Source organism: Henckelia pumila, chromosome 4 (assembly GCF_033568475.1).
Source record: "Henckelia pumila isolate YLH828 chromosome 4, ASM3356847v2, whole genome shotgun sequence".
Lineage (NCBI taxonomy): Eukaryota > Viridiplantae > Streptophyta > Magnoliopsida > Lamiales > Gesneriaceae > Henckelia > Henckelia pumila.
Window position 1 is genome coordinate 765,682 of NC_133123.1, and position 24,483 is coordinate 790,164.

Sequence of the window (24,483 nt, forward strand, 5' to 3'; positions counted from 1 at the left end):
TTTTGTTTATGTAATTTATAGTTGATTAGTTGATTGTTGTTTATGTAATTTTTAGTTGATTGTTGTTTATGTAAGTTATTTAAACTTTATTTTTAAATTTTTTACTAAAAAAAATATATATTATATTTTATAATTTATTTATATTATTAATTTTAATAATTGTATCAAAATCGAAATAACCGTATCAAAATTTGTTTTGTTTTGTTTTTTTGAAAATATTATAAGATTGTGGTGAATGTTTGTCCTTGTATTGTTTGTTATTTTTTGTTTTTCATGATATGATTATAATTTTAAGTTGTGTGTTGGGGTATTTAAATTACACGTTGGATGAAATTTATGCTTTTTTTATTGTGTTATGTATTATTAATGATCAAATCGACCAAACCGAGCCGTATAAACCAATCCATTATAATACAAAAATCAAACCAAACCGTAGTAGAAAGGTTTGACTTCGGATTACAATTTTCAAAAACCGAAAAACCGAACCAAAATTAGATAAATTAAAACCGAACCGACCGATGAACACCCTACTTAAGATATAAATTAATTTGAAATCCACTTGATTTTCATTCATCCAAACAAGTGGAAAAATCGAAATTAATGAATTTGATATATTAATCATATCTCAAGTTCATCAATCCAAATAAAACCTTATAAGTACTACTGTAGTAATTTGTAATTTGGGGTTTGATTATTTTGTTGTCTCAATCAAACGGACATTACGTAGACCAAACAATTACTACTCTTTGGTGACTGACTGTCCATTGCACGGGGAATTGTAGACAAATACATTATACACATATAATGCCGCCTTCCTCTTTCCAGCCAAAATGTAACGCCTTTCAAACTTTCCTTCTCAATAATTAATTATCTTTCCATCGAGTCAAAAGGTGCCATTAATGTATTAAATTATTTACCAGGATCGAGAGACAGATTATTTAAGATTGTATGATTACGTATACAAATTGAATTTAATTAATGCAGCGGACATTCTTGCTTCCTTATACGTACGTTTGGTATTCATGAAAAATTAAATTAAAGCAAGTTTAAGAATTAAGGGTTAAAACATTGAATATATACTTGAGTTTGGATTAAGTTAAGATATTTTTTAAAAAATATATAATCATTCTAACGATATTATTCATGCTCTTATGATTGTATAAGTAGTGAAAACTACTTAGCGATGAATAGAAGATGACATCATGCCATCATATTTGAACGGTGAACATTATCCCTTTATTTCCTATTATCTATAATTTCAATTTCTCAAAATATTTTTTTAAAAAAAATATTATTAATTTATTATTTTTAGCCGATTCCAATATCATAACTATAATAATTTTATACAAACATACAAATATAGAGAGACACACACGAACTTTGTAAATTCGAAATCCATATAGTAATATACTTGTACTTTCTTCACCTGATGAAAGAAAATTGAATCCATTTGAAATGAGAAGCATTATAAATTGTTGACGAAAACAAAGCCAAACACCATGTACTTCCCAAAACCCTATGTGCCCCTCTTCACTTTGAAAATACTCTTATATTAAATTCTTGCAACTACCTCTTCTGAATTACAGTAATAATATTACTATAATATATGTACTCTCAGCCCACTTTACGGTCCATTTCTGCTCCCTCCATTAATGAGCATATATCCACGTACACCTGCTAAACAAAAACCTTCCACTACGAAAACAATATACGTACGTACATATATAATATATATACATACAAGTTCAAAAGCTAGCTAGCTATCTCTGTTTGCATGTGCAGTACAGTTCAGTTCTGAACCATCGATCCCCCCTCGTGTATTTGGGGCTCTTTCTGTCCATTAGTCTAATCAAGATTCTAATATATATATAAAGCTGCGATGTTGGGTTTTAAGTGTAACACCAAGTTAAAAAAGAACCAATAATTTTGATATTTAATGAAATATGCGTGAATGCAAGGAAGTGGTATGGGGATGTACTATCCCACTTGGCTTTATATTTAATTCCCTTTCCATTTAAGTTAACGAATTTGCAGGCGATTCGTGTTGTGGGTTTTGCTTTTTTTTTGAAATCTTTGCTCTTAAAATTATCAAGAAATAGTTTACCACATGTAAGCGTACGTATATTTTATTTGGTATATAAACAGGAGTGCGTACGTAGTAGGTGCTGACGTGAAAAAAAGGCTAATATTATAAAGAGCTAGATAGGACCCTTAATTCCACAGTTTCATTCCGTCACTGAAATCAACACTAGCTAGCAAGCAAGCAAGCAAAATCAAGAGGATTAAATTCTTCTCTGCGGGTTTTCAAGATTTTCTGCAAATGGCTTCGTCAAACAAACACTGGCCTAGCATGTTCAAGTCCAAACCCTGCAACTCTGCACATTACCAATGGCGGCCGCATGACTTAAACTCCTCCTCTTTCATGTCACTTGCTTACCACAGAACCCCTTACTCACCAGGTATGCATATATAGTTGTGTTTTTTTTTGTACTTTTTTCTTTGTCATGGATTGATTTGATTTGCCAAAATTGTATATTTTGTGGGTGGTATTTATTGAATGATTGTTTATTTCAGTTCCTGGATGTGAAGAGAGAACCCCAGAGCCGAAACCAAGGTGGAACCCCAGACCGGAGCAAATTCGCATACTTGAAGCAATATTTAATTCCGGGATGGTGAATCCTCCAAGGGATGAGATAAGAAAGATTAGGGTTCAATTGCAAGAGTATGGCCAAGTTGGAGATGCTAATGTTTTCTACTGGTTTCAGAACAGGAAATCAAGAAGCAAGCATAAGCAACGCCTGCAGCAACTAAATACAAGCAAATCTAATCTGCAACATACAATCCAAGCTTCTTCATCGTCCTCTTCCGATAAATCTTCTCCAAATAATTCCGCAGATATTCAAAAAGCACTTCCTATCGGTTCTAGTACAGTGATTGATTTGATAAATTCTCCGACTGCTTCTGTGAACCAAACCTTTCTCCCAGCAGTACCGAACGAGTTCTTGGCCGAACCCTTCTTTTTTCCCGTGAATCAAAACACTACCGTAGGTCCATCAGCTGCTTCCGCCGCCGCATTAGCACAAGGGTTTTGCTTTTCCGATGCATCCACTGATCATCACGGTATTGGGAATGGAACGAGTACTTTTCTTCTTAGTGAACAACTCATGCTGATGAATAATGATTCTCTAAAGAAGGATGAAGAAGAAAAGATCAAACTCCATCAACTTCTTTGTGACGACACTGTAGCTACAGCTCCAAATAATGCTGATAATGGCCTTTTCACTCCATCTCTCGCTGTTCCATCCCCCACTACTGATCACAATCTTCAAGGTAATGCATGTACCCTAAAATCAACATCATCGTATAGTGTATAGTTTTATTCATTTTCTAAATTTGCAATGGAACATTTCATATTTCTGGGAGTGAAAAGCCGGATCAATGCTGGCTTCAGGACACTAAGTCATATCGGACGGCTCGGATCATCATTGCAGGTCAAATCATTTGACATGCAAAAAGATCCGGGCCCTCCCGACCCGGGTAGGATAGCATCGACCGAATCTGAATAGCCATATCAGAAGCAGGTCTCATCATATATATTCCCGCGTGTGCAAGTAAAGTCATGTCACAGAAGTGACTGGTAATGTTCACCGTTTAGTCTTAACATTTATGTCATATTCGGAAAGAGACGAGGAAAGATTTAATCTTTTTTCCCTTACATTCATGTTCACTGTCCCCCTAGCTAAAACCTCTGTGCATGGATTGACATATGCATATTTGTCTCTCTTTCTGGTTCCTGTGACGCTGATTTTAGAGCATGCAGGTGGGGGTGTGACGTGTGGTAATTGGATGTTTGTTGGTGCAGGTACAGGAGAAATGGGCCCGACTACGAAATCGACGGTGTTTATCAATGATGTGTGCTTCGAGGTGGGATCGGGACCGTTCAACGTGAAACAGGCATTTGGAGATGACGCAGTGCTTATACAGTCATGGGGGCAACCTGTTCTAACAAATGAGTGGGGGATTACCTTGCAACCCCTCTGCCATGGCCAATTCTACTACCTCTTGCGAGCTTTCACTCATGATCATCACAGAACCCAGCTTCATTTGGTAAATTTATTCCCGGATTAATGCTTGCTGCAGCCTCTAATTGCATGCCGCCACAAGCTTGTCATTATTAAATATATTAGTTAGTCTTTCTTTAACAAAATTTTGAATTTTTTGTTAAAATTTTGTTAAGAAAGAGATGATAAATGTTTTTAGAAACTCTTCCAAACACTATCTATATATATGAATTTTGTTTTCTAATATAATAATAATAAAATGGAAAAATTATTTTTTTAGTCATGTATGTTTGTCACTTTGCGATTTTGGTCTTTCAGATTTAAGTTTTAACCAGCTATCTTTATTTTTTTTTGGCAATTTTAGTCTTTTTTTTTATGTTGCTCTGATGTGGCACCAATGCAGTGCTAATGTGGAGTTGATGTGTATAGTGTCACGTAAGCATTTTCGAATAAAAAGGACTGAAATTGCCAAAAATCGAAATATACGGGACTAAAACTGAAATATGAAAATATAGAGGACTGAAATCGCAAAGTGACAAACATAAAAGACCAAAATTGCAGTTTTCCTTAATAAAATATTTACATTTCCATCTACATAGTAGTGTTTAGTTTTTTTCAAGTGCTTGGGGTTCCGGAAATTTATTATAAACCTAGAAAATATTTATTAGTGGCGTTTAATTTTATTTTTTTTCCTCATAAATTTGACTTCTTGACAAATTTGTTTAGATTTGTTGGTTTTGTAATGCAACTAGGATATTTTAAATTTGACTTGCTTTGATCATATTTTTTTACTTTATGAAAATTATGGAAAAAATCTTCTTGCAGCATATTTTGGTTTTTGAGTCTTTAAATATAGTTGAAATTAAATCTTAATGCAATTAATTGGTTTTTCTTAGGCGTTAAAGTGTTTTTTTATTAACATAGCATGCACCAAACATGTAGGTAATGTTTGGAGCCTCGTGAATAAAATTTATGTAATGGATAACTTAATGATATTTGTTTTTTGAATTTCTATACAGAAATAGAAGAATCGTGGAAGGGGGAGAAAGAAGGTTTTGCTGTAGGTGCGTGAGTCGAGTACCTGTTTGATTAGAGGCAGCAACCCATAGGTGGTGCATGCTTTAATTTTATATATGTTTGTTGATCCAAAACAATCAAGTGTTTCTACTCTCTTTCGGTATAAAACAAGAAACTATAAAATATGATTGTAAATTATAATGACTTTGGTACTTGATTTTCATGTGAATTCATGAAGCTGGCTATAGCTTCTCGCTGCAATGATTTCACAATTGGTCTGCAAGAGCTATACATTGTATGACGCTTTGCGTGAGAAATTGGATCTTATATATTGCATAAGAGTTTAAAATTTTAGCCCGAGTAATTTAAAAATTATGGCTCCGCCGTTGGTGAAGATTTTATGTTACGTCAAGAGAAATATATATATATATATATATATTCCATATATTTGCATTACATTTAGAAAACAAAAAGGTATTGGTTTTGTTTCGTACACCTGGTGTATTTCTCCCGATGGATGTAATTTTAAAATCACTCAATTATCCACCAGGTTTGTAAGGATGATACATTGTGTGTTGTCAATATTCAAAGGACGAGAATATCTTGAATTGGCAATTTCTTAAAAAACGTGTGCTTCTTTATGTTTGACGGATCAAGAAGTAGAGTGTGGTGGTTGAGTGCTGCAGGATTATTACGTGCAATGAATGGTCGTGTTCCTGTGGATATATATATTGGGGTGTATCAATATTCCCTCACAAATTACCATCATTTTATACCCTAAAAAAGAATCACACTAGTAGCTAGCTTCATGGTAAACTAAAAATCCATCTCTGTGAAAAATCAGGCGCAAAGCTTCGTCATCTTTTTCCATTTGTTGAAGACGAAATAAAATCAATTTTTTGTAAAAAAAATTCCATCTGCCAACATAATGATAATTTTTATAAGTTGACAACATTAGAGCGGTTAATTAGGTTCCACTCTTCCAACGACCCAACCCCAAGAAGAAAAAGATTGTATTTAGTGATTTTAAATATTTTTTTGAATAAATAATATGTGATTATATATTATCATTTAATATTTAATTATTTAATAAAATTAGATATACTTTTGTTATATTGCTTTTTAGTTTTTTATAATATTTTTTCAATCCATCAAATTAGTGGGCCGGTCTGCCCATCCTGTTCGATGGCAGGCTAAGACCGGTCGAGGCAGACCGCGGTTCAACAAGCCCCCATTATAACATGGTTTGATTTTCAGTACTATTTTTTTTTTTTAAACATTGTTCCTAATATTCCTGTTGAGGGGCAAAATGATAGATTTGTCTAACGCCCACCAAGATTCCTGCTGAAGAATGATGCGCAATATAAGCTTTCATTGGACGTACAAAAGCATATTAATGTTCTTTGATCATTAAGCCAAGAAAGTCCAAGCACGACTCACGCCCAATATTCAATCATCATAAATCAAAACAATCAGAAAATATGAAGGAATTCAAAATTTTGATAAACGCAACACTTTATTTTTGTGATCTTTGTGAAGAAGTAAAGCTCAATCACAATGGCTCGCGTAAAGTAAAGAGACAGATAAGCTGTTCTTTCCTCATATCAAATCATGCTGCAGCAGGTATTGACTTGGTTTCTTCAGTTTGCGCTTGTCGAAAACTGAATGCACCAGCAAAACCACGGCTGGTGGCCAACCGTTCAATCTCTGCTAGTTTTTGTTTCAGGAGCTCAACTTCTTTCCGCAATTCCTCATCGCGTTGTCTCATTCCCTGTAAAGCATGATAATTTGCTAAAGGGTAGAAAACTATAACAAATTCTACATAAATGTCCTTGAAAGTGTGGCTTAGTTATAAAATGAGCCATCCAGTTTACTGTATTTATGATGTATGAAAATGCTATGCAGCTTCCTTTAATAGTTCATACTCCACAGCACTAGTTAAAAATACACCAGTAAATACAATGTCGTTATAAAACAAGCAGCATATTACACCAGCATGCTGATTCTAACTGTGTCAGATACTGCCCTTACTGGTTCACACATACAGATCAATTCTAGTCATAGAGTCAACATAAGGGGTTTGAATTTCTACACGTTCCAACAAATAGTTGGTTTGTTTCCAAAACAGAACTTGACAAAAAAAAAACAGCTATGTTAAGTAATACAGGCAAAACGACATCTAATTAAAGCCTATTTAACTAGTATTAGCTGAATATCATGGAACAGTACCTCTATTTCTTGCTTGCGAAATTCCTCCTTTTTAGCTTCCGACCGAGAGCTTCTTTGAACCTCAAAGTACAGAGCAGCTACGGCTACCTAATCATGTTGGAACATCATAAAATGCGTTGGAAAGATCACTCATTTTGTTATGATTGCACTAGTCACAATGAAGGAAGGGAATCCGTCCATTTGTGATTCCGAACAGGAAATCTAGACAGGTGCAACTTGAGACAACCTTTCAAAAGTAGTTCATAATTTGCTCAAAGAAAAAAAAAACTTAGTTCATAAAGCTATTGCGACAGAATAGGAAACCAATGGCATTACAATGATGTTCCACACATCATCCCTCCATCTCAAAAGAGAATCAGTAAAAGCAATGAGACTGTAGGTGCTTCTCAATGTCATCATATATTATTTATACTACTAATTATGTAGTGAAGAAAATGAGAAGCTAAAAAGAAAGACTACCGAGAAGACAAAAACATCCCCCATTAGATCCACAGCAGCATGAACAGCCTTTTCTTCATCCAAAGGTCGAATTCCAACATCAGTAGCATGACCATATAAGCGCCGCTGCATGGTCGTTGTTATCCTATGATTGGCCTGACTCAATTAGAAATGTATCAGAATGATGATAATTTCAATCTTAAAATAGACTAGCCGATTAAGTGCATGAAATCAACACTAAGTTAAAGGTGGAAAATCACATTTCACCAATAGATTTAGCGGGTCTCATTATCTCATATATGAATTTGTGAAATTCAAAGTCATAATCCACACTTTAAAACTCCAGCCCATTGTAAGTGTCTAGCGAGCTTTTGAAAACCAAACTCAAAATTCAAAAACAGATTGACAAGAACTACACTAAAATATTTGCATCCGAGAGGAGGCTGAGATTTTAACATGTTGAAAACATCAAAGTAAAATCATGATTACTATAAATAAGAAAGTTCACGAGATCAACATTTGAAAACAATCTGAGACAAGGCAAGGATGTCCATTGGCAACCTATGACCATTGACAATGCAAGATTAAGTGTGATCGATGGATCTCAAATAGAAACCAAAGAATTTTTCAAGGAATACAAAATCATGTTGCAGAAAATCCTATAATTATCTGAACGAGTCGCACTGATATGTCCTATATGACTCCCTATCCCTTCTTCTCAGCAGCAATCTTGCTTTTTTGATCAATTTTATACCATATATTTTCCATATATCATCATTGACATTTAGTTGCATCAACTTAAAGGTACCAACGGAAATTAAAATACAGCAATAAACTAAGAGATGGAGAAACTAAATCTGCACCACATGACAAACAAATGATACCATACTATTCAGCATATATATTCCTTTGCACATCTCCCCTACGGGTACTACTCCTTGCCAAAGTACAGGCTAATTGATGGGAACGGCTTTATCATATAGGATCAGCATAGTGTTTCATAGATAGTCATACAAAAAATATGTCATCATAAACTATATCACTAAATACGGTTTTGGCCCAAGTCATTACTCGATGATTATTCTCTGCCAGGGACCATAATCCAAAACTCCCAACAGCCAATTCTGTTTACTAGTAACCGCAATCAGGACAATATTAAGTTGCTTAAGCAAAGGCAACTTGATCCAACAAAAGCACAACGCCAAGACCTTTCACCAAATCTATCATCTGACAATCATGAAGTACCCAAAGAAAACATCTTTTCAACTCACATTTATTTTGCAGAAAAGTCCATGTTCCCCAAACTCAAGTCTTCATACCATCATAGCTGAAAAAGAAAATCCCCTCCCCCAAACCCAAAAATACCTACCACCAAATCAAACATTTTACTACTAGCAAAGCTACAAGTCAATAAGATGGCAAGATTGCTAAATATGGGACAAAAAAGGATAATCGAACAAAATCATTCCGATTCCCCATGTTAGACAGCCAGTGGCGTCGAGATTGGGAAAAACTTTTGATTCTCTTTTTGCTAACTGGAAAATGCTTCAAACCAACCAACAGAGAGAACAACATTCAAAGAGCACCAAAGCAAGGCAGAAGCAATAGATTATCTGGACATAAAGCAGGAGCATTTAAAGAGCAACAAAATCGGATCGTTTTCTTAAAATAATAAGCTTGGAAAAAAAAAACCCAATTCTTATAGTGGAATAATGGTCAGATATTCTATCACACCCATTCACCTGAGCTATGCCAACGATGAAATTTCGGAACTTAGGGTGCAGGCCGGCCTCTTTCTTGATTCTATTGGCAACGGGTTTGCTCAGAGTTTTCAGAGCCAGAGTTCCAAGCTTCAATAGAGGAAGGACCATTACTGATCAGTGTTATTTCCTCTCTTAATTTCCTTAATTGTATTAGTGGGAGCAGCCTAAATCTAAAAATAAAACATACTCATTATATCTGCGTTTGTCCATGTTTGCGGAGAAAGAAAGGAGGCTTTGAATGACGAGTATCTTGAAGGGAAAGGCATATGCGTGAGCCCCAGCTCAGAACTGGGGAAAAAAATTAATTACAGTCGCCATGTTAGAAAAGTCTCCTTCCTTCCTGAATATTTTCACGGTAAATTGCAATTTCGATCCGATAATTTTATCGCTTTATGTTTTCGGTTTTAGTAACACACGTTCCAACTTTTGACAATTTTATTCCCTTTTGTTTGAAAATATTTATGTAACACCATAAATCTTAATTCCGCATCAGAATTGCATTGATATCACATCAGCGTCACGTCAGAAAAATAATTAAAATTAACAAAAAAACAAAGATAGCAAGCTAAAACTTAAATCTAAAAACATAAATGATGAAAATCGCAAAGTGACAAACATACAGACAAAAAAAACAATTTTGTCATTGATAAATGATGGAAAAAATATCCATTTTTTTTTATGACATAAAAACGCGCAGCCGCTACCTTTCAAAACAACAATTTTAAGTTGTTTTTCTCTCTTTTACTTAGCCCACTAAATCTACTATTTTCATACCCAAACCCCAACCCACCTACTCAACTCTATGGCACATCTTTGAACATTACAATGTCATGACTTTTTTAGTTATTAATGCATTACTATTTTTTTGGTGATAATATTATATCAAGTTGAACCTCACCTCAACTCCAATTTCTAGATTTGTTTTTGACAACATATTCAAATATAATATCTTATGGACAAAGAATATAGGTATTATATATGTTTTCCAAATAAATATTTGATGGTAAAAAAAATAATGTGACATACGTGAAATTACATTTTACTCTAAGATTTATGTATGTACATGCATCATGCTCTAATTCAAAGTGTAATTAAGTGAGAATTTATACAAAATAAAGTCCAGAAGTCACTATTGCCTCGTGTGCAGATTATAATATTCAAGTCCAAATGAACCAACGATATGTTTCTGTTATGGTGTTGCGGTTTGCCTTTAATATAGGAAAAATTTTGTGAACCTTCAGTATTTTGTGGAAGAAGAATAATGACTTGGAATTTGAATTGCCAAAAATTTCACCGATTCGCTTTTTTCCCTGTCCTAAGCAACCTTTGTCTGAAGCTGAGATATCTTGGTTGTTGATCAAATCTTCATCGAATCATATCAAGAATGGCGGGTACGGTTTACCTGAAAACCAACCGCTTCGAGGTTAAGCTGGAAGCCATCACGTTCAAAACAAAAGATTTCGAAACTTTGTGCAAAATGGACTTCCTCTTCCCCGAAGGAAAGATATGGGACCGTCCCCCCATTGTTGGGCTCGATGTGATGCGTCACCCTCGTGATCCGTCTGTGCTACTGGTTTTGTTGTGTTTCGGTGTTGGTTGCGTTATTCTTAGGTTCAATTCCGGGGAGGAATTGCCTCTTCGTATCAGAAACTTCCTTTCGGACAAAAGAATCCATTTTGTTGGATTCGGGATCCCTGAGAAGAAAGATTTGTTTCCATTTCAAGAACTGGGATTGACCAAATGTGAAGTGGACATTGGTTATCTAGCTGCCACAATTTTGAAGGACACCAAGTATAAGAGATGGGAATTATCCGAGTTGGCCCGGAAAATTCTTGGAATCAAGAAAATGGTCGGCCTGACAGATGCAACCTCGTTCGAGAGACACGAGCAGATCAAATGTGCAATCTGTCAGCTCTTCATTATCAACGTCATTGCTATGGGGCTAATGGGTGCAAGTGATGTTAAGAAAAAACCGGATCATCATTCTCCCAAGAAAAGCTCGTTTTTCAAGAATTTGAATTCCCTCCATCTTTTAGCAGAAGGATTGTTCAAACTACCTAAGAGCAAGAAGAAAAGCGGCCAGTTGCAGAATCATTCTAAAATCCAAGAAGTGGACCATATGCTCGATGACAACGTTGTCGAAAAGCCCGAATTTAGAGACATCCCTTTCCTCATCCATGATTTTGGAGATGATTCGTCCCATGATATGTTTCAAATGCACTCATCATCTGAGCTTTTAAGGAAAGAACCTTCCGGTGATTTGAACGAGGCATTTTGTTCGAGCAAATCAAGGTTGAAAGGAATCTTGAAGTGCCCCGCGGCGGCGGTTTTGCAATGCAACTCATCCCCGACCAAAATGTTGTCCACTGCATCGACTTCCAACGATCTAACAGACTCCCAACGAAGGTTGAAAAGGGCCAATTCCAAGGGATGCAATGTCTCCTTCAAGTGTCATTAGATTTCTTGGTGTGTAGCAAATTAATTAAGGCCGTTTCTACTCTATGTACAAATCCTGTCCATTTTTTCATGTTTTTCAGGTTTATTTTAAGGTAGGATCGTAGCAATTGAAAAATGGAATTCTAGTTAATAGGGATCATTGTGTTTATTTTTTATAATTTCTCCCTTTTCCTTGAGGAATGGGTAAAAACAATTGCAGCTGGGCTGTTGACACAGCTGGGCTTCATTACGAGCCCAAACATAGGAAGATTGATACATTCTCCCACAAGTTTGGGCTTTGTCCGATTTAGATCACATTATATGATCCAATTACTGCCAAGAGTTTCTTTAGATACGTTATATACGATTAAAGATCTACAATAAAATTATATCTCAAATATAAAATATATAATTACAATATATATATATATATATATATATAACTTTAAAAAAGATAGTTGGGCAAAGAAATTAATCAATTATGAACAAAAATTTTCACCTTTTTTTAAAGCTAATTTTTTTTCACCTTTCTAAAACGCGTTGTTCAGGAAATTATAAATGGAAGAATCATATTTATTTAAAAATTTTGATCGGCAATGAAATATGAAAAATAAAATATATTAAATTAAATAGATATAAAAGCAAGATCGAGTTACAGTTTCAACATTATAAGAATTTTTTTCTTGAATGAAATTTTTTTTTATCAAATAAGACACCTTTTGATTTTTAATGTGAGATATATAATAACATGATAAGAACAAGTAACAGTATATGGATACTTAATATGGTGTGATAAAAAAAATTTGTTTGGCAAGATTTTAATGTGTAGATTAATTTTATAGTATGATCTACAGACTACAATTACTACTCATTGTTTTTTTTTTATATAGTTACTTTATGCGAGACAAAAATCTTTTCCTAACCCTTGTGTCTCTACTCTATTCCAGTGCTACATTTTCCTGAAATTAAAAATAATAAAAAAGTTCGAGTTTCTAAAATAGACAACAAAATTATGCCGATTCAGTTGCATTACAGGAAAACAGTACATTTCTCGAAATCCAAGATAATGGAAAATAATTTCATGATTTATTACTGTCCCAGCTTGAAAAAAGTACAGCCTATTCCACAATAATTTACGGGCGGGTCAGTAAAAATAACATAGGTGGTCTATTCTTGCCACGGTCAATGAAATCAATCAGACAAGATTCATTAATCTGCCAACCTGACAATTATCCAAATTTACTTTTAATTTCAGTACAACAGATTTTTCACCCTTTTAACCAAACACACGCTGATTAAAAGGCATTTACCTTAAAATCTGCGCAATTATCAAAATTACCCCTTTAAGGGGTGAGAATTGAGATCGATCCGATTTTATTCTGTGCCTCTTTTTTTTTCTTTTTTTTTTTTTACACTTGGCATTAGCTAGCGTTGTCAAAAGAAACTAATTCTTACAATTAATCTTTTTAATTAACATATGATGAGGCTCAATGTGTCCCTCTAGTCTACATATTTACCAAATATTTTCTTTAACTGTGCCACCAACCCTTTTGTTATTGTTTCTAAATGCTTTCTCTGATATTATCAAATAATAATACAGCATAGGTATTAGTCAAAGTTATTTATGTCAAATTTAACTAATTTTATATCTTTATTTATATCACACAAATCCAACGGAAACGGCAAATACCGCGACCAAGTTCTAGTGAAAATGATTGTGTTTTAACTATTTTTTTTTAATTTCGGCGATTTTGTGCTCATCGCAAAATGAAATAATGATATCGAGACTGTTGCTAACGTTATGTGTTTTTTCCAACAGTCTACTACATTTTTAAAATTAAAAATACTACAGATCATATAAATTGTTTCTATATTTGTTATTAAAAATGTCATGGGGCGATAAGTAATTACGATTTTGCGAGCATTCCTCGAAATGCCGATGAAAAGGGGTTAGTCTATGCTATATCGAAAGTGTTTTTCTCTCTATTTCAATACCATTAGATCACGTGGTACCCATATATTTTTATGAAAATTGACATATGTCTTGATGATCCAATGGTTGATATTTGACCACATCATGGGAGAAAAAATACTCCAAATATAGCATAGAATAATCAGATGAAAAGTAGCAACACTTTCCGCAATCTCCAGCCATACAAACGTCTACATTATTACACCGATTAATCAGCAATACTAGTACAAGAAATATTGAGAGTGCATTTAAATGCGAGGGATTAATCTTCTCAACACATCTAAACACACATGTTGCATATATAATATAAAATAATAAATATTCCCACATTAATAACAGTAACAAATTATGTGAAACTTTTTTTAATCTATTAATCTAATTTTACTACTGACTTAGCTTTATACTTCATAATAAAAAAGAATGCTATCTACTCTTCCCAATAAGACGATAATATATTCTCAATTTGAAAGGAATTGAAAAGCTGTGGATAAAAAAGTGTATGACCGTGACATCATATATTTTTTTCACACACAAACACACACAGCTATATATATATATAACACTCATATTAAATAAAATAGCAAAATATATATATATATATATGTATAAACTCTATAATTGGATCATTCATGTGCAATAAAAAATAATGTATAAATATAAGGAAAATAATTATTTTTTATTAAATAAATTTTTTAATAATTAAAAAAAGGTCAATAAAAGAAAATTAAGATAAAGTCATGAAATTAGGATAAATTTAGTTCTTAGCATTAAAAATAATTGAAGTTCATTTTAAAAATAAAGAATTTATAAAATTTTTAAAAATATACAAATATTTTAAATGGTTTCAAAATAATTTTTTAAAAGTGTATGACAAATTATTTATGAATTAAATGTATTGTTTTTTCGAGGACATGCTATTTTTAGTTAGCTTGAAAAGATTAATAAAAAAAAAAAAAAATTTGTTTATATAACCAAAATCCCATGAAATTTTGTCATATTTTCTAAGATTTCATTTAGTTATATCAAATCTTATCAAACCCCACCAAATATCAATTTTATTTTAAAATTTCATTATACCAAACGCTTAAAATGAGATTTGAAATTCCAAATCTCACCAAATTCCATGAAATACATGGAACCAAACACACTTAAGAATTCGGAAAGCTTGAGGACGTGTTGACAATATCTATACTATTTTATAAAAGTTGAGAGCCCTTTACAAACCGTTTCTCTTAGTCTAATATGCGGACACTATGTTTTCTTGACCATTTTACCCTTTGGCTTCACACATTCGTATTTCGTATTTGTTTTCATCTAATATTTTATTCCTCATTCCCTCTATCTCACTTCACCTTTCCACTTATTAGTTATTACCCACTACCCACCCGCGTCTTCTTCCACAATTTTTTTTAAACAAAAAAAAAACTATATCAATTAACTAACTCACCAGACACTAACTCCAATTATCTTCATAAATTTTCAATTTCATCATATTTTTCATTTGACTTCTAATTTTTCAAATGATTTTTTTCCCCAATAACATGTTGATCAGTAATAATAAGAAAGTGATCGTAGCAGAAAATATTTCGTTACACACGTGCCAAATTTTCTAGCTAGTATAAATAATGTATTTGTAGGTATATCAAAATCTTTTCCACTTCAATTCAAAGCCTCTATAAAACATAAACTAAGGAAGACTATATATATATAATATAGAAATTTTTTTTTACATGTACATCAATGTTTGCGTTCCAAAATTCAATATAATAATTCATTTGTCATACAAAATTATGTTATATAATAACAAAAATTGATTATATAATCATGTAAATATAGATGTTCACGATATTAAATATTATATATATATAAAAAATTTGCCGTAATGAAAGATTTATTTGAAAAACGATTCCCGCTGTGTGGTGGAGAAGATCATCTCGTTCCATTGCGGATGCATTTAAGAAATTTCGTTTCTTTCTCAGGAAATTTTAATGGCCAACAGAATTCAAAATGGGAAAATCGGGATATTAATTAAATTCAAATATTTAAAATAGCATTCAACATTAAATTGTATTTATTCTGCGACTCAGATTTCTTCAATAATGTTGATATAAAATTATTGGTGCATATCATATATTATTACTATTACTATTATTATTTTTTTAGGGAACTATTACTATTATTATTAAAAATTAAATTGTATTGTCATTCGTGTCGAGTCCTTATTTGTTGGATTCTGAAAATATTAAATGAGATATTTAATTTATGTAGTCGCGAGCACAGGAGCGAAGACCAAGGGGGGTGGAATACGTCGTCGTTGCGTGGGGTGGGACAATGCAATAAGATTTTATTTTGATTGGCGGTGTTGTGGCCGTACGATCCACATGCGCGCAAATCGATGGCTATTTATCCTTTTCAGTAGCCGACACCATCTGCTCTGAAAACGACCGGTCTAGTTCCTTTTGGCAACTTTCTCATTCCTTGCCACGTTTTGCTTTAATTATTTTTGTTTTTGTTTCTCTAATAAAACTCTTTCTCTCTATACTCGCTAGCTAGCTGGTAAATCTATATATATATTGTACCAATATTATATTGTATTTGCCGTCAAAAATATAAATACGTACTTTCGTGATTATTACTTATTTTTATATTTTATATTGCGGACGAGGTGAAGGATAATATCCAATTGTTTGTATGGAAAACGTGGAGCCTAAAACTACTAATGTTAATGGGTAGCGTAATCTATTTCATTTTGTTAATTAACGATGATATTTATTTACTTTCTTTACACACTTTTTCCATTAAATACCTCCGCTCTTCGAATTCGTGAAGTACTTTTCAAATGATAAGTTCGAAGAAAATATGGAACCACCACCAACTTCATCGTGTATCATTTTCTTAGAAATTTTCTAGCTATAAATCTAATCATAATTTGAACTTCATATTCAAGAGTATGAGTATTTAATAGCTAGCTAGTAATAACCATCTCACTCAATATCAATTGTATATCGATTTATAAAAAATTATAGTTTATTCTGATTGTGTAATTTAAATATTTTAAATCACACAACATTTCAAATATCACGTTTTAAATATTCAAATCAATAAAAATAATTAATGCACCTCAAAACTATAATTAAACCGAGAACCGCCTTTCAACTGGACACTAGCTAACGGCATATTTTGTCTTTGAGCTGCTAGCTACCATATTTATAAAATGAGTTTCTTAACTAGACATTAGGGTCGTCATTGGTGATAAAATCTTTTATTTATTTTTATATAAAAATAGTGTTATTTACATTCAAAAAATACTAATCACACTCCACTTTTTAATTTTTTTATTATACATATTGGCAATATTATCCTTTCTTATGTTTAGTAAGTTTTCAAAGCATTCTAAAATTTAAACACAAACCTAATATAAATTAACTTCCTTGAATAATTAATAAACAAATAAATAAGCAATCAATTAATTTTAGAGAAAATCTTAAAACTAATCTTCAAAATAGAAAAAGATTTATATAGTAAACCGATTACAAATATAATATATCATCATATTGAATGAACTTGAAGAATTTTTTTATTTTTTTTACACTATAGCAATAATATTAAATATTTAAATGAATTATTAAATATTGATATAGTTATAAATTTTTTTATACATTTTAATTACATTTGTTTATATATATGACTCGATAATTTACTTATAAAAATAATAATATAATTTTTTAATAATGATATAGTATATTCAAAAGGTAGAAAATAATATTTATTTTTATTTTTTATAAATATGTCGTGAATTTGTAATATTAGTTTCAGTATAAATTATATAATATTGTTTACTCACTTGATTTGTAAACCAATAAAATAAAATAATTAAAACTATAATAGTTAGAATAATTTATTTCTATGTAATAAAACTAAGTGAATATTTCAATAAATAAAGGTAATTGAAAACTTTTTTTTGGAAAAAAATAAAAATAAAAAATATCTTTCCCAGACTTAAATCTATTTTCTGGTCAAATATTAATTTTCAAATATTTAATGAATTGAAATAAGATAATATATATTCTTAAAATTAACAATAGAGATAATGAAATAATGAATGCAAAATATATGTTTGTAAGGTCAAACATGATTTAATATGTATTTAGAAAGTCATAAATAAGGGGTAATTTTGTCAACTAACACAATAAAAATAAAATTTGAAGTGTAATTAACACTTTTTGGAGTATAAATAACAATATCATTTCTATAGTCATTAATTTCAAAATCTAGGGTGATGAAAAAAAATGATCAACACATCTAACTCAAAAGGAAAGAAATTTATAAAGAAAGAAAAAGATATCATTCCTAAAACCATCTTTACGATGAATTTCAGATCTAAGAACAACCGAGGAATAAATATATGAAATAGCAATGACTTAAATTGGGAAAAAAAAAAAAACAGAGTGCCGATACTCGGTTATTCAACAAGTAGAAGAAGAGTACCGGGCCCCGGGGTGTAAGTAAATATTACTTCATTTTCCGAATAAATATAATGTTGATTTCTCAATAATTTTTCCAACTAAAATAGATGAATTCATAGCATAATCGAATTGCTATTATTTATTAAAAAAGAAAAAAAAGTGTGTAATAATATGCATGGAAGAGCGTGTAATTGACGTGACAAAAAGTACGATGAAATAGAGATGGAGGAGAGGAGAGAGGGTGGGCATGCACGTACAGTACAAAAACAGTGAGCAATAAAGCAGTGGTGTGAAAGCGGGTTTTGGGGGTTGCCCCACAAAGGGACTGACTGCCAGAAAACGGGTTTCAGTAAAAGCCCGCGAAAAAGTCGAGGGCCTCTCTGTAAACGCCAAACCCCGCTTTCTCATCAGTCCTTGTCTCTTTACCCATTCATTCACTTCTACTTTTCTTTTCTTTTCTTTTTCTTTTTCTTTTTTTCTTTTATTATCATCTCTTCACCAGACCATTTTCACTGGTCCACCCGATGTGGTCGACCCATTTTAATTCTTTTTTTACCGGAAAAAAAAAAACATTGGATTTTCATTCAAACTTTCACTGACATTTTATTTTATTTTGTACCCTTAATTTAATTATTAATCACCATAATTTAATTTAGTGCAAACAATATCATCATTTTTAATTGGAACATAATAATTACTACTTTACGTTCCCAGCTTCTTCAAAAGAGTACTTATAATATAATAAAATAAAATGTTTTCCTATCAGTAAGAACTGTACTTAGCTAGATACGAAAAGATCATCATAATAAATATTATAGAGATAAAATCCATTGACCAATTACAAATAATGGTTAAAATTTGTAGTAACAAATAGATACCATGTATTATCTATTAATAGAAACGTATCTTATAACAAGAAATCACACATTTCCACAGTGGGGTACTGCATAGTCCGACAGATATATTATTATCCTAGCTGGGCTACGTAGTACTTCATGCACTGCATGCTGTCATTTTGTGTATTGTCCGTTTACATGCTAATTATACAATAATTAATGCTCCCCGCAATTTACCAAAAGCTTAAGACCCTGTTGTTTAAGCAATCCCACGTGGTTAGGGGGGGGATTAAATTAAGCCGATGAATTAATATATTCGTAAAAATATGTATATTTGTTGGCAAGGATGGCACCACAAAAAGGCATGCAAGAGGACAACTTCCCCGTAAATTTTGAAATGAAAAAATACCTCTAGATTTTTTAAATTACACACATAAGTTATAGTTTCAATAACAGCTCAAACGCCAAGTTTATGCAATATTCTATTATATATTGCTTAATCGCCCAACGTACTTCTTTGGTAACATAAGAAATGAATTTTGTTTTCTTCTACGTTTTTTGTTTTTACGATTTTACTTAAATTAAATAATATCGTGAGAAAAATATTTCCAATATCCAAATGGTTGAATTTATTTTACTGCGTGCTAACTGCAGCCTGCATGTCGGTCCCTTAATCACGACCAATTAAAAAGTTCATTTCTCCCTAGTGCTAAAATAAATTTTACTGCCCATTTTTTTTTCTATTAATATCTAACAGCACTAGGTTTAAAAAATAAATTCAGTTGGTATCAAAGGAATTCATGATGCCGTAGCCAAAACATTTATGACACGTAGAAAGAAGCTAAAAGGTATGTATATATGTACCAAGTTAATATTCGAACACATGCATAATTTCTATACATATTGTTTTTAACATAAAGCATACTTTAATTTATCAAACGCATCTTCTTATGTTGTCAATACATTATTTTTCACAAATATTTAGTATTTTGTTTTAGATATCCAGATACATGCAGTTTTGGTATTTTGAGAGACATAATCAAAATTTTTTTTTTTTTTTGCATCATGCATGTGCATAATTTTTTTTTATCTTTTTATTATATTGCAAAACTTGATTTTATCATGAATTTTAAAGTTTAATATTAATTATTTTAGTATAGAAATGTGTAGCATATATGTGTGTGTGGTTTTCAATTTATATATATATTTATTCTTATCTAATATATGATTTTAGAATTATTTGAATACTTTTACATATGGTTATATATCTATTTCTTCACATGGTTATATTTATTTATTTTTTTTTATTTTAGCTAGATCTATGTACCAATCTGGAAAATTTATGACAGTTTCTGTATCTAAATAAATAATATTTGTTTTTCCTGATGCATGATATAAAATTGAGTCTTTTTGCCAAGGAATAATGGTTTGAGACTTTGAGCTCCCATTTTCCAAATGCCGAATTGCATAAAATTTGCCACGGAAATTGAGGGGGGGCATTCTGGACTTTTGACATATTGGTGACAAAAGAAAGTGTTTTGTGTAGGGGGTGGGGGGACCAGAGTCGATATATGTTCATCTCATTTATAGATTTTGGATGCAAATATCATTTTTCTAAGTGTCCTCAATGTGATGGTGCATGTCAAATTAGGAAAACATAATTAAAAAAGGTGACAAGGATTTGTGATGTGTGAACCAACATCCTTCCATTTTTGTTAGGTATAAATTTAATTCATTTGTTTCTAACAAAACAAAAAATTAGTTTCATTCATTTGTTTCAAGGGGTTCACGCGAATGAGATTTCGGTTGTATAGCCAACCATCGTCTACGAAATAATCGTTTAAAACTGACATCTTTTACAACCAGTCTATAATGGGTTTTAAGAATTTGGTATTGGGAAAAATGTATTTTTTGTTCTATGATTTCGTCCTTTTTTTTGCTTTGGTCCTCCATGTTATAAATTCGAGGTTTAGTCCCGTGGTCTTTTATTTTTTAAATTTTAGTCAATTTTTTTATTGGAGTGTTGATGCGACACTACACATCAGCATGACATCAATGCTGCATTGGTTCCATGTCAGTTACCAAATTGGAAAAAATTATTAAAATTACCAAAAATACAAATATATATAGCAGATTAAAATTAAAATTTGATGACGACGACGATGATGATATATATATATATATATATAATATATGACCAGTGTTTTAAAAAGCGTAAAAAAGTGTCGTTTAAGCGCGATTAAGCGTGAAACGTAAACAAAAAGCTTCGCTTTGGGCAAAAGCGTGAAAAAGCGATCAACCATTTGGTTGACCATATTAAGTGCAAAAAAGCGTGAAAAAATATATTTTTTTAGAATAATATTTAATTTAATTTTAATTTTTTAAATATTTTCAACTTTTAACTTTAATTTTAATGATAAATAATTAATAATATTAGTTTTTTTAAAAAACCCCCTTAAATGCATTAAAATTAAATTTGTTTCGTACATTTTCTTTATTTGCGATTAAGAGATGAAACATAACCTAACACAAACATTTTACTCTAGATAATTTGTTATTTTAAAATTTATATTTTTTTTAACTTGAAAGTTTATGTATTTATTCTTAAAATATTTATGTTTATATATTATTTATTTTATTAATTAACTTAATATAATTAAAATTATGCAAAAAATAAAAAACGTTTTTTCACGATTAAACTTGTTCTAAACTCGTTTAAACTTGTGAAGCTTGAAGCTTGACTGTGACGCTTCGCGCTTTTTAGAACCTTGTATATGACATGATCGCAAAAGACAAACATATATATCACTAACATAACAACTTTTCCTAATATAAATTCCTAAAATCCATCTTATGGAGCCTAGTTAAAGTTAAGCTTGGTAAATAGCATCCGATTCCTATAATTTTTTTTGGAAAAACCAAATGCAAATATTAATACGAAACCAAATAATCGTTCATTACAACATTTTATAATCAAGGGGATAGCCACCATCAACCCATTCAAAATTCGAATTCGAGATCCAAACTCGTTTAACTAGGTATGTTGAAATATTATCCCACATCGATAGGATAGAGTTCCTGGGAGCCCTTAATATAGACAAACACAAACCTCACTTCTTGAGCTAGCTTTTGAGGTGAGTTAGGTCCTAGTCTCAATTTCTAATATGGTATCAGAGCTCAGGCCCTCCGTGTGTGTTGGACCGCCCATAATTGGGCTGCCTATAGTTAGACCACCCTTTAATATCTCCACGCTCCAGATGTTCATTTCTGGGCGTGTGGGGGGGGGGGGGGAATATTTCATTCCTGGGCATGTGGAGGGTGTGTTGAAATATTGTCCCACATCGGTAGGATAGAGTTCCTGGGAGCCCTTATTATAGACAAGCGCAACCCTCACCTCTTGAGATAGTTTTTAAGATGAGTTAGGTCCTAATCTTAATTTCTAACAAAGTAATGGGCAGTCGAATTTGCCACTCGCTCCATATGCTGAATCAAAGAGAATCGAGAGGAGCATTAAGAAGGTCTCGGAAATCCATAACTAAGACGTCATCTGTCCCAAGATCCTCATTAAGCTTGGAGAATATTGTTTGAACACAAAAAACGAATCGGAGAACACACAAACATTTGTCACATCCACATTTAAGCAGAATTCCATACCAAATCTTATAGCTTCAGGCTCCTCCCTCTTTATCGATAATTTGGGTTTATGACTTTATACGCTAACCATTTTGACGAAAATAAAAAAAATAATTCAAGCATATATGATATATATAATTAGGAGGTTATGTTGACGGCAAAGAGATTGCGCGTGGGGGAGAAAATTATCCGAAACAGGATAAAAGCATAGGGGGGGGTAATGCGCAATTGGATACTGAAATGTAACCCGTTTTGTCCGGGTTATTGTCGTGGGCTGTACCCGCCTACGCTATTGAATGGCTACGATTGGGACTTTCCTATTTCTTCACTGTCACGCTTTTGTCCTTCCCTTGCTCATATTACCATTTTACCCTTTCGCCATAATTTTCTTATTCTCCCCCTTTTATCTTTTTCTGTTTTTTTTTCTCCCGATTAAATTAATAAGGTTTTTATTAAAAATATGTAAATATTGATTGTTTAACTGAACGAATACCACAAAATGTCAAAATGAGCTGCGGGTGAATACGTGCGAGTTGAATTTTTTCTTAAAAAAAATAAAAATAAACAAACTGTTCTTTTGATGAAATTCAGGTTATTTTGCATTGAAAGTAACCCTTGCATTGCATACCTATTGTCCAACTAATCCTATTTTAGTATTGATGCTACATATGTACCATTTATGATCAGTCTGGACCCAAAATTTTTTAGATATATAATGACATAATAGAGTTTAATTTTGAAATTCATATTCACCCTTTTCCCTTTATAAAAATTAACCGTAAATTTTAAACATTAATTTAAATTTAGAAGAACGACCTTGACTAACTCCTTGAAAAGTAATGTTAATCTTTTTATATCGCATCATTTATTTGGTTACACATCTATTTATACACCAAGATAATTAAGATGCACCACGAACACGAATCATGTTTATACAAATAACTATTGACACACCCACCATTAAATCTAAAAGTACTAAAATTATCAAAATGGAATGTAAAAAAACATAACCTAACTGGCGTCATGTTCGAATTAAATTAAATTTTTTTAACAAAAGCATGTGTAGGGCAAGCACAAAAGAATCAAAAAATTGGGACCATCTTTGGCTACCTAAAAATAGTGTGCAAGTCATAATCCCTTGCTTTATTGCCCCAACAAAAAGATAACATCAACGCCTTTGGCTGGCAACTTGGATCTTTTTCTTCCTTAATTGGCCTATTGGATGCGGGGAACTCATTATTGAAAGCCCCTAGCATAGTGTGGCCACACGGCACAAAATTTGGGCAGCCTAAGTACTACTTGCCCATTAGAAGAAAATTGGAATAAGCCATTAATTAAACACATTTTAGGTGATGTGCATTTCTTTACTTCACAATTATCCTTCATCCAATTCTTTAATTGAATCAAATCATATATATTCTAATTTATCGGGGTTTTTTTTTAAAAAAAAAGTTTATATATAAATATCGAGCAACGAGTTGGTGGGCCGTAGATCGCCACAAATAATTTTTTCCTATAATTTTTTATTTTTTATTTCAAAATATGTTGAAATGAGAGAGGAAAATAAGTAGTGGAAAATGAGTCAATAAACGAAGCAAGTGTATGCACATCACTAAATGCTGCGGTTGACTG

At 32.0% G+C, this 24,483-nt stretch overlaps 2 protein-coding genes across 2 annotated transcripts; one reads left to right on the plus strand and one right to left on the minus strand.

The window, feature by feature from the left end:
* Positions 1–2,198: 2,198 nt before the first annotated feature.
* On the plus strand, positions 2,199–5,335 carry LOC140866973 (WUSCHEL-related homeobox 8-like). Its single transcript, XM_073272042.1, has 4 exons — positions 2,199–2,459; positions 2,575–3,330; positions 3,863–4,107; positions 5,081–5,335. The coding sequence occupies exons 1-4, from the start codon at positions 2,321–2,323 to the stop codon at positions 5,084–5,086; spliced, it is 1,146 nt and encodes a 381-aa protein (XP_073128143.1). The 5' UTR covers positions 2,199–2,320; the 3' UTR covers positions 5,087–5,335.
* A 1,124-nt stretch (positions 5,336–6,459) lies between these two features.
* On the minus strand, positions 6,460–9,800 carry LOC140864437 (uncharacterized). Its single transcript, XM_073268620.1, has 4 exons — positions 9,488–9,800; positions 7,767–7,901; positions 7,308–7,394; positions 6,460–6,849 (listed from the first exon to the last, which is right to left on the minus strand). The coding sequence occupies exons 1-4, from the start codon at positions 9,614–9,616 to the stop codon at positions 6,688–6,690; spliced, it is 513 nt and encodes a 170-aa protein (XP_073124721.1). The 5' UTR covers positions 9,617–9,800; the 3' UTR covers positions 6,460–6,687.
* Between the last annotated feature and the right edge of the window lie 14,683 nt (positions 9,801–24,483).

Coding starts and splice junctions, on each gene's coding strand:
- LOC140866973 (XM_073272042.1), top strand. CDS start 2,321: ATGGCTTCGTCAAACAAACACTGGCCTAGCATGTTCAAGTCCAAACCC. Junction 2,460..2,574: donor CAGAACCCCTTACTCACCAG/GTATGCATATAT, acceptor TGTTTATTTCAG/TTCCTGGATGTGAAGAGAGA. Junction 3,331..3,862: donor TACTGATCACAATCTTCAAG/GTAATGCATGTA, acceptor TTGTTGGTGCAG/GTACAGGAGAAATGGGCCCG.
- LOC140864437 (XM_073268620.1), bottom strand. CDS start 9,616: ATGGTCCTTCCTCTATTGAAGCTTGGAACTCTGGCTCTGAAAACTCTG. Junction 7,395..7,766: donor GGGATGTTTTTGTCTTCTCG/GTAGTCTTTCTT, acceptor CAACATGATTAG/GTAGCCGTAGCTGCTCTGTA. Junction 6,850..7,307: donor TTCGCAAGCAAGAAATAGAG/GTACTGTTCCAT, acceptor CATGCTTTACAG/GGAATGAGACAACGCGATGA.